At 41.1% G+C, this 14145-nt stretch overlaps 1 protein-coding gene across 1 annotated transcript; it reads left to right on the forward strand.

The window, feature by feature from the left end:
• Window positions 1–923: 923 nt before the first annotated feature.
• On the forward strand, window positions 924–13887 carry LOC137799505 (anoctamin-2-like). The gene is made up of 28 exons (XM_068596300.1): window positions 924–1073; window positions 1257–1562; window positions 2532–2627; window positions 2861–3033; window positions 3418–3472; window positions 3559–3610; window positions 3716–3771; window positions 4002–4049; window positions 4548–4612; window positions 4953–5087; window positions 5189–5349; window positions 5636–5718; window positions 6173–6184; window positions 6688–6762; window positions 6875–6931; window positions 7515–7589; window positions 7938–8139; window positions 8329–8440; window positions 8524–8581; window positions 8665–8765; window positions 8891–9054; window positions 9467–9619; window positions 9845–9897; window positions 11926–12104; window positions 12349–12454; window positions 12543–13040; window positions 13092–13170; window positions 13268–13887. The coding sequence occupies exons 1-28, from the start codon at window positions 924–926 to the stop codon at window positions 13879–13881; spliced, it is 3918 nt and encodes a 1305-aa protein (XP_068452401.1). The 3' UTR covers window positions 13882–13887.
• The last annotated feature ends 258 nt before the right edge of the window (window positions 13888–14145 follow it).

Raw genomic sequence — 14145 nt, forward strand, 5'->3', positions numbered from 1 at the left:
ATTTGCACCAGTATTAGCTATTGTTTGCACTTCAAACACTATTTTAAGTCAGCGTATTGAAGCTTCTGTTAGTGTGAACCTATCTACTCGGTTTCCTCGAAACACATCCTGCTTTATCTCCGGAGAATGAGCCCAGTGACCAAATTACCCCAACAGATTGTAAACTGTGCCGCTTGGATTGAACTGTGAGCTTAATCTGAGCCTACATCTTCAATTGGGTGAAAAAGAGATGAGACAGCTTAACTTTGGCTCACTCTCTCAGTATAAAACAACTAACATGTGTGTGATATTCCAAACAATTATTTGAAAGTAAAATCAATGTCAAATATATCTCAGTGTAATATTTTAGCTGACTCTATATATCTAGCGATGGATAACTACCACCATGCCATGATCGATCCCTCAAAATGAAATAAATCCTGTTCATATTGGCTAAAACAGTGGTTTAAACAAATGGAAGCACATTTTCCCACTGGAAAACAGACATATGAGCAAATAAGTCATAGTTGGGAAAAGTAATATGTTAGTGAGGGGAATTAGTAATATGAAAAAAAGAGGAATGAATTAAACACTTTTTTTCCTAAGTGCCATTAACAAACTTCTATGTTACTTTATTCCTTGAGAATTGTTGGATGAGTTCACATTTAGCATTTTTAAATTGGTGAAAAAATCCCTCTAAGAAGTGGTAGACACACACAATCAGTGACGATAGTCACATGAAGACTTCACTATTAAAGGGTCAAAAAACATGAGCAACCAACGTTCTCAAATATTATGACGCTACGAGAAAGAATATTTCGTCAGTTATTAATAAAGCCTTTTATCTTAATTTGCAGCCTGAGCTGGTGGGTCATGCCAACTTCTGAATACTGAAATCTGTTTTCCTTTTTATATACCAACAGTGATGAAACGGAAAAGAGCGTATGCCTGTCACCACAGAAATGAGTGAGTCGTCGTCGTCTTTTCACTCAGTGAAGCTTGTGTCATTGGCCCGATCGCTGTCCGGGCTTGGGCTAGATGCTGCCAACGGAGGTCCCATCACCCCTCCTGACAATGACGAGCCCCCTCTTCCGGTACGGTCTCCTCACGTCCTGAAGCTTTAACATCCTGCTGCTTGTGTCGGCTCAGGTTTCCCCTCCCTGAGCCGACACATGGAGCATTGTCCTGCTCTAACATGACTCGCTCATTTCTCTTCTTGTAACAGTCATTCCTGACCTCATTAATTACCTGTGTGTGCTTTTTGCGCAATTGTGTAGGAGTCTGGCATCGACCTAGGCCCTGGGCTTTTTTTTGATGACGGGAAGAGAAAAGTGGACTACATCCTTTGCTACAAATACAAAAAAAGGCGGGGGTCCAAGGCACGCCTTTCCATTACATCCAATGGGAGTATACCATTTCCGATATCGAGCCGATGGGAAACGGAAGCAGAGTCTGGGGAGGCAGGTGCACCACCAGGAGATGTGGAGGAGTCAAAGCTGTCTGAGCAGGAAAAGGCTCTAATGAGGGAGGAGTTTGAGGCGGGTTTACTGGATGCTGGGCTACAGCTACAGCGTGATAAAGAGGTGTGTATCTGCTTTCACCATGATTACTTTTTCATCTGCTGTACACTCCTATAGACATTTATGGGCCAGATTGTAGTGTATTATAACAGAGAGTGATCCACCACTCGGAGGTGTGTGTGCTGACACATGAATGCACATTAGGGGAGATTGGTACATTTTAATTGAATTGGAAGAAGGGGCACAGTCACTGTACACCGTAGATTGTATCAGTATGTGTGTCTGTGTGTGGTAAAATATCATTAGGCTAACGTTTTGAGGAAAGAACAGTGAAGGAAACATGTTAATATTTAGCGTTGCTGATATGTATACACTCAGTTGTGTTATTTTGTGTGGCCTAAAACTCGAGAGTTTTCCTTATAAAAGTGCAGTTTATTTTGTATTGTCTCACTTTGCAACCAAACTGTGAAAATAATTATATTATATTGTATAATAAGTATTTTTCTTTAACTTTATCAATTTGATCATTTCTGATCAGATTTAGAGTAGTTTGACACTATTGCAGAATTATATTTTAATGCTACCACCACATTAGACATTAGAGGTGTAGCAGGAGTTGTTTTAACCTGTGTAGTTGTATCTGGTCATTACAGCAATTGTTACAGCAATTTCAATGGGAAGCTTAATAATTAATAATTCAGTCCAGAAGAATCTTGGTAATAAGTTAGTCACCTGTTCACATGATCAAAACTGGCTACATTATGGTGGCTTTCAGGTACCTATCCCAAAATTATCTGCCCTCATTTTCTGTACTCTGGAGGTTTGGGAGGTGCTGGGCTTTGAATAATAGAATTTCATACCGAGCATCCTAACTAGAACATAAAGTAGCATACTTACAGGTTTAGGAAGTGATGAAGTCAGACAACAAATCGGTCCATATAGGCCTGTAATTGAAATAAAATTTGACATGCACAGTTGTTGATGTTAAAATATAATTTTAATCTGTGTGTTAATGTGTGTGTTTATTTGCAGAGGGCAAATGGCCTGGGGTTCATTCGGCTGCATATCCCATGGCCAATACTGAGCCGAGAAGCCGAGCTTCAGAAGATCAAAGTTGCTGTGAAAAAGGTGAGCAGCCATTTAGACACAATGGTCTTTAATATTCTATAATATACAATACATGTTTTTATATTTGGATAATAATTTGGATGCACATGACAATCCTATATAAAGACTGGACTAAAGTTGCATGTCAGAAAGCTGTGACATGACATGACAAGAATAGTAACAGATATGTGTAGTGTAGTAAATACAACATAGTGTGGCAGAGTACTTAATCCATGCATGTTTTCATCGAGCAGAAGTGTGAATTGCGGAAACGGATGGGCATTGCTGGAATGTGGGATTCCATAATGGGCAAAGTCAACATACCGTTTCAACCAGACGTCCCCAACTTTGACATTCACAGAGATTCACAGACACGCGTCCACTTCAAAACCCTCAAACACCCTTTCATCAGAGACAAGCTCCACCTGTGAGTACCTGGACTGTCATGCTCACGTGGACACATGCATACATACACACATGCACACATGTAGTAGAGTGGTATCAAAAAACTAACCCACTTCAGGAGTTGCCCTTGGATGCGGTCAGTGATGTAGATAACACCCTGATATCTAAATCACCTGCAGGCTGTGTGCTTTCATCATAACAAGGTGGAGCTTTCACGTAAATTGAATTTTTGCTGTAATAGTTGTGCCTTTCTTAAGTTGACCAAAGTATTTGATTTAACTAACACACAAACAAAAAACACTTTCATGGTCAAATGTAAAAGAGCTAACAGTGAGCCCACGACGATCCATACATTTGGTGAACAGGTCTATTGCTAATATTGAACGGTTATTGTCCTTTCTTGCAGGTACGACATCAAGTCAACAGAAACTTTATTTGATAATGCAACACGCAGCAGAATAGTGAGTCCAGAAACAAATATATGTGTATTATATATTAAGAGGAATATACTGTGTATGTATTTAGACTTTGCTTTATTTGTGTTTAGGTCGCTGAGATTATTTCACGTACTACCTGCAGACAAACTTGCCAAACCACTGGTAAGGGCTAACATGTCAATCAGTTTTCATGCTGCCTGTTTATGCTTTCACTCACAAAACTGAACGTCTCTATGACACTGTCGCTCTTCCTCTTTGTGTCATAAGGCATCAACTCATTATTGGCTCGGGGTGTCTACGACTCTGCCTTCCCTCTGCATGATGTGAGTATAACAAAAGAAGCACTTCCACTGGACAATGTGAACATATGTGTGTGCTACAACTTACATGAAGGACTACATAGAGGACTTTGTTGTGTCATGCAGGATGGACGTTTATACAAATAGGGGAAAAATGGAGGATATGAACAATCTTAATAGAAAAATACTGTTCCCAATCCTGATCTGAAAGGCAGTGCTTCTCTATGTAAAGATTCTATATATTCTTTCTTTAGGGGTCGTTCACAAGAAGAGGACGGAAAGATCAGCGAAATGACAGACAGGTGAGATGAGGGGCCTCAAATGGGTCTTTGACAAAGTGTTTTCAAACTACCCCGCTACTATTATGAGTGGAGTCATTGGATGTGAGGCCAGCCACTCTTCTTGAGGCAGTAACAGATCTGTGTCCTAATTTAACCATGACAACTTATGATCTCGCTAAATAGAGCCAACATCAGTCGACAAACATTGTCTCTTCAGTATGTTGTGTCTTTGGATTTAAATCAGTGACATCACTGTTGAGCTTCAGACTTGTCAGACCTCCCACGCAAACACTTTAGACATGAAAACAGAGCAATCTGAACGTGACACTGTAGTTTGAGCTGGATTAATGTTTCTTGAGAAGTATAATCTGTCGAAGTGAAGGGAGACTTTGTCATCAGACCTAATTAAATGTAATTGTAGATCTGGTGAAAATTGATATCAGCCAAAAAATAAATAATGTATTATTAACTGTCATTAACTGTTTTTCTCTCATGTCAATGTGCTCGGATTTCCTTCAGCTCCTTCATGAAGAATGGGCTAACTATGGAGTCATGCATAAATACCAGCCTGTGGACCTGATCAGGTACTAAGAAAAATATACTGGATACGTTTATTGATGAATGAGTAGGGCTAAACAATGATTAAGTTTGTCCTGATTTTAGGTCAATAATGTTATGAACACTGCAGAAATGATGTTTGCATTTTTTGTCTGTGATTTTTTTTTTTGTATTACGTGTTTATTCTTTGTATTTTGTACTTGTTTATTTCAATGAATGCTGTCAACTTCAATCAAATGATTGTCTCTATAGCCGTGAAGATATTGTTCATAATTAGACCGTAAGCCCTGTCATTAGAGGGGCAAAAGTATAAATATGTAAACCTTCAGACCCAGGAAGTTAGTTGATATGGTTTTATTTCATCAGGAAGTACTTTGGAGAGCAGATTGGGTTGTATTTTGCCTGGCTGGGTGTTTACACTCAGCTCCTCATCCCTCCCTCTGTCCTGGGCATCATTGTCTTCCTGTACGGCATATTCACTGTGGATACCAATGTGCCAAGGTAAGCAGATAAAACACTCTTCATGCTTGTGTATGCATATGCAAAAGTACATTATATTGTCAGTATGCATGTGTTTATATTATTTTCTTTGTGTTGTTCAGCCAGGAGGCATGTGATGACAACCTGAACATCACCATGTGTCCACTGTGTGATGGAGTGTGTGACTACTGGCGTCTGAGTACGGTGTGCTCACTGGCCCGAGCCTCATACCTCTTTGACAATGGAGCCACTGTCTTCTTCGCCATTTTCATGTCTCTGTGGGGTAACTAAACATCCTACATACACTTTCCTGATCATTACGCCGAGTTTATTTGAGCAGAACGCTCCTAGACACTGACAGGAGGAGTGACAGCGAGAGTATGATTGGACACTATGAGAATCACTTGTTCTCATCACTGTATTTATAGGTAGAAATCAACATCATGCAGCTACCTTGTATGTTAATATCAACTTCGAGGTGGCTCATGTCTGTATGTTTCTGCAATGTTGTGTGTGTTTTTTATGCTTTTCTGAATGTGTTGATATTCTTTCTGTGTATCGTCTTGTAGCTGCCTGTTTCCTTGAGCACTGGAAAAGGCGACAGATGTGTCTGAAACATATGTGGGACCTGACGAGCTTGGAGGATGAGGAGGTAACAAAATAGATTCAAGAATACTGTCCAGAGACACAAACACACACAGATTAATTTAGACAAGGCACAGTCCAGCCTTCACCTGCTTTGTCATTATAAGTAGGACTCTTTCTGTTTGTTAAAGTTCAAGTCAGTCAGAGTGAGAGTGTTAACCTCTTGGTCCAGGTCAATCATGACAACAGTTGTGTTTTGCCTTGCATATTATTATTTGTGTCAGAACAGTGCCCGCCCCCTGACACACACATACACATATACACATGGCCACCAATGCATTAACCCTTTACCTGTAGTAATAGGATTGGTCTGTTCTTAAAGCAGTGCCCTTGATGATGACACAGCAGGGTCACAACATGAACTCTCTCTCTCTCTCTCTCTCTCTCTCTCTCTCTCTCTCTCTCTCTCTCTCTCTCTCTCTCTCTCTCTCTCTCTCTTGTCTGTCTGCTGCTGCTTGAAGGAGCGAGTCCAGGTGAGGAAGTTTCTTAAAGTACCTACAATCTGGTTTAAGAAGCGGTGTTATAATATAATTTATAAAAATATATTGGCTATTGTTTGTATCTTTATAAACAGTTGAAAATCAGATAACACAAATCCATAATCCCCAAAAATATAGAAGGAAGTTTTCTACTGAAGAAATTGTAATCAACGACGCTTTTGTGTGTGTTTGGAAAAAAAATAGAATCAAAATCCGTCACTTAACACATATTGTTAAGTCACAGAAAACGCTTGAAGCTATCTTGAACCTAAAACTGCAAATATGATAGAACAGCCATACTCCATCTCTGAATATAGCTGTGTTGAGTGAGTTTGTAGCTTTAGATTGATTTGGCACAGTACAATGTGTAGCTTTAACTGGTGACTGCACGGAGCCACCATACTGTGAAGTTGTGATATTAAGGATTTGTTTCTTACCAGATGTGTTCCCTTATTTTAGCATGTGCATGTTTTTAAACTTGTACATGTGTGCTACAGGAGGAGCTGAGGCCTGAATATGAAGAAGTCCTACAGGAGAAGAAAGCTAAGATAAAAGCAAAGTCTAAGAAGAAGGTATTGTGTCTGAGTGTGTTTGTGTGGTTCAGATACAATTGTATGACTTGTGACACAGAAATGGTTGAAATTGACAGGTTTTGACTGACAGCTGTTTCTCCCTCGGTTGCAGTTGACTCAAGCTGAGGATTGCGTGGATAAAGAAACAGACCAGATGCTGTCCTCACAGGTATCGCTGCACTGCTTTGATAGGACATCACTAGGGCTGTTATTCTGAAGTGATTTACACTTGCTTTATAGCGAATAATATCATAGAGCTCACTTATTCTGTTATTTAACACACAGTGGAGGTAAACAACTTCATCTATACATCAAATATTACAGACTGTGTAAGTTTTTTAGACATAGAAAAATGTATTGCATACTACCTCTGTCTGTATGAGTTTATTTTGGTGCACAAAAATGAAACCCCTTCACCTGCAGTAGATGGTTGAGTCCAAAGCTGCTTACCTTCCTGAGATTAGCCCAGATTACTGATGGAAGAGAGGAAAGGGAGGAGGGAGAGGAACAAGGGGAGGGGATTGCTGTCCTTTCCGATGGCAAACATGCAACTGCCAGACAGAAAATATAACGTAATAATGTGCAGAACACGTGCTCATTAAGTGATACACTTGTGCGTGTGTGTGTGTGTGTGTGTGTGTGTGGGTGTGTGTGTGTGTGTGTGTGTGTGTGTGTGTGTGTGTGTGTGTGCGTGCGTGTGTGTGTGTGTATGTGTGTGTGTGCTCATATAATACGCATATTTTTCTCGACAGGGAGAACCAGAGTCCCTGGACATTGAGGATCACCTGTCAGGTTATCTCATCAATGTGTCCACCTTACTACTCCTGGTAAAGCATTCAAACTCTTTTAATGTCTGTTTAATGTCACTCTAAATTCTGTAATTGTTTATGAACATGCCAAGCATTGAACAGAAATGTACAACTAGAATTCATGTTTTTATTGTAAGAAATAATTCCAGACAATATTAAAGAAAATATAAAATTGGAAAAAATTAACTGAGAGATAAAACCTTTCTTCCAATAAAATAGAGACAAACAAGAAAATAAAACAATATTTATATTATAAACTAATGACTAAAAACATAAAATCATCATAAAGACTTATTATTAAAAAAAGCAAAAAAAAATCATCACCACGAGAGTCATCTAACTTGTTATTATCTTGTGCGTGTTCAGATCTTCGTAACCTTCTCAGCTGTGTTTGGGGTGGCAGTTTATCGCATCTGCATGTTAAGCGTTTGGTCCATGAACCCCGATCCTGAAGCCAAGGCCAGCGTGAGGATGACCGTCACCACTACCGGCATCATCCTGAACATGCTGGTCGTTTTGGTGCTGGAGGAGGTCTATGGAGCGATCGCTGTGTGGCTGACTGAACTGGGTATAGTCTTTAATGATAAGGACTCACATTGTTAGACAACTTGTGTTCCACTGGAGACAGAATGTGGCAACATGTTGGTAGAGCATGAAAGGCCATGTTACTGATTTAGGAAGCAAAGTATAACATACTATTATGAGCTGGTCTGCTTCTCATGATGTGTTTACGTTTGTTGTCTTTCTTTCCTGACAGAACTTCCAAAGACAAAGGAAGAGTTTGAAGAGAAGCTGATCTTTAAATCTTTCTTCCTCAAGTCAATGAACGCCTTTGCACCTATTTTCTATGTGGCCTTCTTCAAGGGCAGGTGTGTGTCTCTTTTAAAGTCTCACTTCCCTCCAGTGTCTTTCTTTACTTCGTATCATGTGACTTAGTCCTCTCTTCTTTCAGGTTTGGTGGGCGGCCTGGCGATTATGTTTACGTCTTTGGAGACTACCGCATGGAGGAGGTATGCTCAGTTACACACAATAGTGGTTATATATGCAGGAATGTACACCCATGACTGGAGTACATGTGTGTTGTTCTCCACAGTGCGCTCCACCAGGCTGCCTCATCGAGTTGTGCATCCAGCTCAGCATGATTATGCTCGGAAAGCAGCTCATCCAAAACAATGTGTTTGAGGTTCTCATACCGTATGTATCCATATACTGTATATATATTGTTTACTTCTGCAAACATAGACTTTTCACAAAACATTTACCACATTGCCAGTCTTTGCTCTGACTCCATCCTTTGTTTCTTTTTTGTTTGTTTGCAGCAAGCTGAAAAAGATGTACAGAACAATACAGGAAGAAAAAGGAAAGAAAAGAACAGCAGAAAAAGAGGAGAATGATGGTGAAGAAAAGAGACCAAAGCAACAATTTGACAAAGATTTTGCTCTTGAACCCTTTGAAGGCGTGACCCCGGAGTACATGGAGATGAGTGAGTCTGTTTTATGCGATGTCTACACTACTACGTTTTTATTTTAAAACACATATATTTTGCTACGTTTACAGTGAGTGTCCACACTGCGCCGGAGTTTTAGAGCACCAAAAATTGAGGAAGGATAAGTTTGAAAACTCTGGAGGTACGTCCTCCTGTGGACGGGCGTAAATGGATTAGTTTAGAAATGATGACGAAGACAGCCACGTTTGCTACTTGATTGGCAGTCACGACGTGTCCTTCTATGATCACGTGACCCTTTACCTGAAGAAAACAAATAGACAGATCTACCAGTGGTTTAACAGTTTACTGTTAGTGTGGATGTAGCCAGCCTCTTTTATTCACTAAGTCCCCCACTAGTGCAAACACATTATATCATTATTAAAGTTTGTGTGTGTCTATATATTTACAGTAATCCAGTATGGGTTCGTGTCTCTGTTCGTCGCCTCCTTCCCGTTGGCGCCAGCGTTTGCTTTGCTCAACAACGTCATTGAGATTCGCCTTGATGCTGCAAAATTTGTGACTGAGATCCGGCGGCCTGATGCTGTGAGGTGTAAAGACATAGGTACAGATAACATATGAGAGTGTGTCCACTCTGTCAGTCTCTGTGTGAATGTGAATCAAGCTCTCCTGGAACTTTTAATCACTTTTTTTTCCTTTCCTCCACCCTGTTCCTTCGTGTTTGTCTCTTTGTCTCCATGTCCGTCTGTCAATTTTACACAAATACACACACACACACACACACTTCCCTTTCCCTCTCTGTCTCTTTTCATGCACATGCTTTGTCCAGGGATTTGGTACAACATTCTCTGTGGAATCAGCAAGTTTTCTGTCATTACCAATGTAAGTGTGTGAGCGATTGAGTATATATATACTCTACCCGTAACCTTTGACCTCTGGCAGTGTCCTTCTAAAGTGCACATCAATTTACATATCCTTCTCTGTGAGTTTGATGTTACAGATGAAAAGTGTTTTCTGTTGCCAAAGCTTTGAGACCTGGGGAAACAATATTTTATTCAGTTTTCAATCATGTTTTTTTTAATATTTTTATTTTTATTCCAACACAGTTACTTTTTAAACTGCCAGTGTATCCTCACCATGTGCGTTTGTGTAAACAAGCTGAATTATGTTTACATTCTTTTGTTTCCGTTTCTTACCAAAACACTTTGTGTGTATTGTTGAGATCTAACAAACACCTTGAATGCATTTCCCCCCTCGTAGAACCTTTCCATAGAAGTTTTTGGAACAATTTGCTTGAATGATTTACATTCATGGTTTCTAACTGGCAGTGTTCTTCTATTTCGCCTTTGTTGGTGCGACACTACTTTACACATTATGTGAGCCACCTGTCTATCACTGGAGTAGCAGAAAACCAATGGCAGCAATTTGTATCAGATCACATAAGGGGAGACCATCTGTGAAGGGGAGGGGGAAATACACCTTTATCACAGCAGAAACGTTAGACTTGTCTGAACTAGAGGAATGGCACAGGTGTATTTAATAACATTAATGATGGCGTCAATCCACTTAGGAGAGCTCCTGTCATGGCGCAGGCTGGCTCACTGGAACAGCTTACTGTCAATTTCACATTAACAGTCAATTTCCCCTGCACTTTTGAAACTATTGAGATGCCCCTCCCACTGTCCGCATTTACACGTAGCCGGGTATTTACGGAAACGAATATTTCTGCCCCTCCGTTTTCAAAAATAACGTCGTACACACACAATCGTTTTCCAAAAAGTTTCTGTTTACATGAACCCGCATAAATACGCCACGGAGCGCCGTGATCAGTAAGCAAACTGTAAACAGAGGACACTCATATATGACGTGATGCATCATAGATCTCCGCTTTGGCCGGAGTTTTTAGAAATGATCGTTTTCCGTAATAAAATCTCCGTTTTTGTGTAAATGAAAGGCCAAACCGCATGCATATATATATATATATATATATATATATATATATATATATATATATATATATATATATATATGCGTTTTCCCCTCGTGTAAACGGGGCCTAGCAGGTGGCTGGCTTGAGAGGGTCGTCAGCTTGATTAAACCCACCTGGGCCTTTCAGGCTATGAAAGCTGCAGGTGCTCATTATCTCGCCACATTGCTGCCGAAGACATCGTTGTTTGGATTTGTGCCTTAAACACCCCCACAGCGCACACAATCATGCTGACTTTCATTCCTGACTTTGCCAATCTGAACGCTTATTCATTTGAATTAACTGTAGTTTTATAAACTATGTTTGATTTGATTCTGAGGACTCAGTTTTTTATCACATTCCCTGAGGCTGTTAACATAACAAAATGTCTGCTTACGTCCAGTGTCCTCGCCTGGACCAAGTCTATATTTACACTCAAACCTCTATTTAGATTTCATCTACACATCTGCTCAGATTCGTGACTGCATTTTGTACAGGTAGTTCTCGCTCCAGTAGGTTTCTCCAAGACCACATTTCCCCACAATGACAAACACACAAACTTACAAGATGAAACAAATACCAGCGTTGTAGGTCACGGCTGGTGAAAACATTACTCTATATCACTACAAATTTTTCAAATATGTCACAGGGTACCTTTAGGTCTATGTCTGAGTCTGCCTTAATAATTGTGTGTACAATGTCAGTTTTTGGGTTAGAGAGAGTAGTACAAAAGTAATACATATATATTTACGAAACATTAATTTGTATCGAGTTGTTGGAGGTAGATAATACTATTGATGTCATAATAGTAATATGAGTAAAGTTTTAATCTATATAGTGGAATATAGCTGACGACGTGTCAATGTGCCAGCAGTAACTAACTGGTACACAATCATGTTTTATAATACAGTGTTGTTATTTCCTCTCCTTGTTTGTCTTCCCAGGCGTTTGTCATCTCCTTCACGTCAGAGTTTGTTCCGCGCATGGTTTACCAGTACATGTACAGTGTAAATGGCACCATGAACGGATACACAGAGCACTCACTGTCCTACTTTAATGTCAGCAACTTCCCACTTGGCAGTGCGCCCACCACCACCCTCATCACCGGAGTCTCTTTGTGCAGGTCAGAGTGACTCATTTAACCCTCACCCACCTGGATTCCCCTTTAAATCCTTAATCCCAGCAATTTAACGCTTACTTACTGAATCCTAAACTTAACTGGAGTTATCCCAAACTGTAAAATGTGGTGTTTATGCAGGAACTTTACTGAGGCAAATCTCTCTAAGAATTATGAGATGTGTATCTTGTTGTGTTTATTCATGTTAGTCTAGATTCCTCCTTGCAAATACTCTGTTTCTGTTTTTCAGGTATAAGGACTACAGAGACCCACCTTGGGACCCAGATGCCTACACCTTCTCTAAACAGTACTGGTCGGTCCTGGCTGCAAAATTGGCCTTCGTCATATTCTTCCAGGTGTGGATATACTATTTGCAATTGTGCTTATGCTAATGTCTGTCTAAGGTCAGAGATCTCATAGTGAAACATTTATTTTCCTCTTCAGAACTTCGCCATGTTCCTCAGCATGTTGGTGGCCTGGATGATACCAGACGTACCGCGATCTCTACGGGAACAGCTGAAGAAAGAGAACATGATGCTAATGGAGTTTCTGTTGAATCAAGACCAAGATCAAGAAGCACGTGCCAAATCCCACCCCTCAAAACGTTCCATCCCCTGCTTTAGCGCCAACATAGAGATTGTGGTGGAGGAACCCCCGGAAGAAATAGAGGAGCAACGAGTGGCTGAGGAAAGGGTGGAGATCAATATGGATGAACCGAGGAGGACCAGTTACAGTGATCCAGAGGTTGGGAAGTCATTTGAAGAAGTTGAAGAAAACGGACAAGAAAAGCCAGGAGGAGAGGGACAAGATGAGGGTGGAGAGGTGGAAGGGGGAGAAATTGAAAAAGATGAAAAAGGAAATAAAGAAGATGGAAAGGGAGATAATGGGCAAGAAGGAGGAGAAGAAAAAGAGGAAGTAGATCAAAGAAAAGAAGAAGAGGAAGTAGATCAAAGAAAAGAAGAAGAAGAGGAAGTAGATCAAAGAAAAGAAGAGGAAGTTGACGATAAAGCAGTTGAGAAGGAGGATTTTACTGTCGATCTGGACAAACTCATGAGCGAGCTGGGCCTGTTAGGTGAGAAGAGAAAAACTTATGTGTCTGTTGTCTACTTTTGTTGGTCTTGTTTGTGTCTAGAGATTAATTTTTCTTTTTTTCATTTCTTCTCACGTAGATGAAGAACTCTCATCGAGCCCAACGAGAGATACAGAGTTTCCCCGCTCAGAGTTCCAACAGGAATGCCAGAAAGACCAGGAGCCTCTGTCACACCCATCATCTACAAAAGGCTCATCTCATAGTCTGAAGGTCTCCGCGGCAGAAATGACATCGGATAGTGGAACTAGTCTCTTCTCACTAATTGCTCCTCCTCCCAGAGAGCAAGGCTCAAGGGGAAAGGCCCGCTGTTCCACCCTGCCTTCCCGCCACAAAGGGGCTGAGGCTTGCTACAGTCTGCCACGTCCAAGCCACTCTACCAGCCTCACGAGGTTCCAGCAGACGGCCACACTTATTCCCCTGGTTCCTCTGGGCTCTTCTTTGTCAGCCTCATCCATTCCGCTCCCTCCCCCACACACCCCTGTGTCACCATCATCTCTGCATCCCACAGAGTCCCCATCAGCCCAGCAGCCCACAACCCCCAGTGAACTATTCGCGCTGAAAGGCCCTCCGCCTCAACAGCCACGCTCCAGGGGCAAAGCCCGGTGCTCCACCCTGCCTCCCCGACAAAGAGTCCCTGGTCCAGAGGAGCTCTCCACTAAGCCTAGTCATTCCACCAGCTTTACAAAGCTGTAACCCCCTTTTCCCCAGTGAACTGAAAAGCAACACGCCAGTATGAGGAGAGCTGGAAGACAAGGGAAAGGGACAAATTGTGGCAAAGGGAGGGGGAGGACTATCCAGATTAGCTTCTCCCGTCTGTGCCTGGACACCTCCGTCTGTCCTCCGTATTTGCATACATAATACCTGGGGTCTGACAAGAGACCATCCAGATCAAACTGAATGTCCTTTTGATCCTCTTAATGTTCATGGAGCTGTTTATACCACTCAGTGGTTTAGGGC

The sequence above is a fragment of the Clinocottus analis genome, unplaced genomic scaffold (assembly GCF_023055335.1).
Source record: "Clinocottus analis isolate CAN_PGR_092001 unplaced genomic scaffold, fCliAna1.0.p SCAF_350, whole genome shotgun sequence".
In the NCBI taxonomy this organism is placed as follows: domain Eukaryota; kingdom Metazoa; phylum Chordata; class Actinopteri; order Perciformes; family Cottidae; genus Clinocottus; species Clinocottus analis.

Bases quoted from the DNA above. Each gene is read 5' to 3' on its own strand.
- LOC137799505 (XM_068596300.1), top strand. From the start codon at position 924: ATGCCTGTCACCACAGAAATGAGTGAGTCGTCGTCGTCTTTTCACTCA. The intron at 5,350-5,635 runs GTAACTAAACAT...ATCGTCTTGTAG, and splicing joins CATTTTCATGTCTCTGTGGG to CTGCCTGTTTCCTTGAGCAC. The intron at 8,441-8,523 runs GTGTGTGTCTCT...CTCTTCTTTCAG, and splicing joins GTGGCCTTCTTCAAGGGCAG to GTTTGGTGGGCGGCCTGGCG.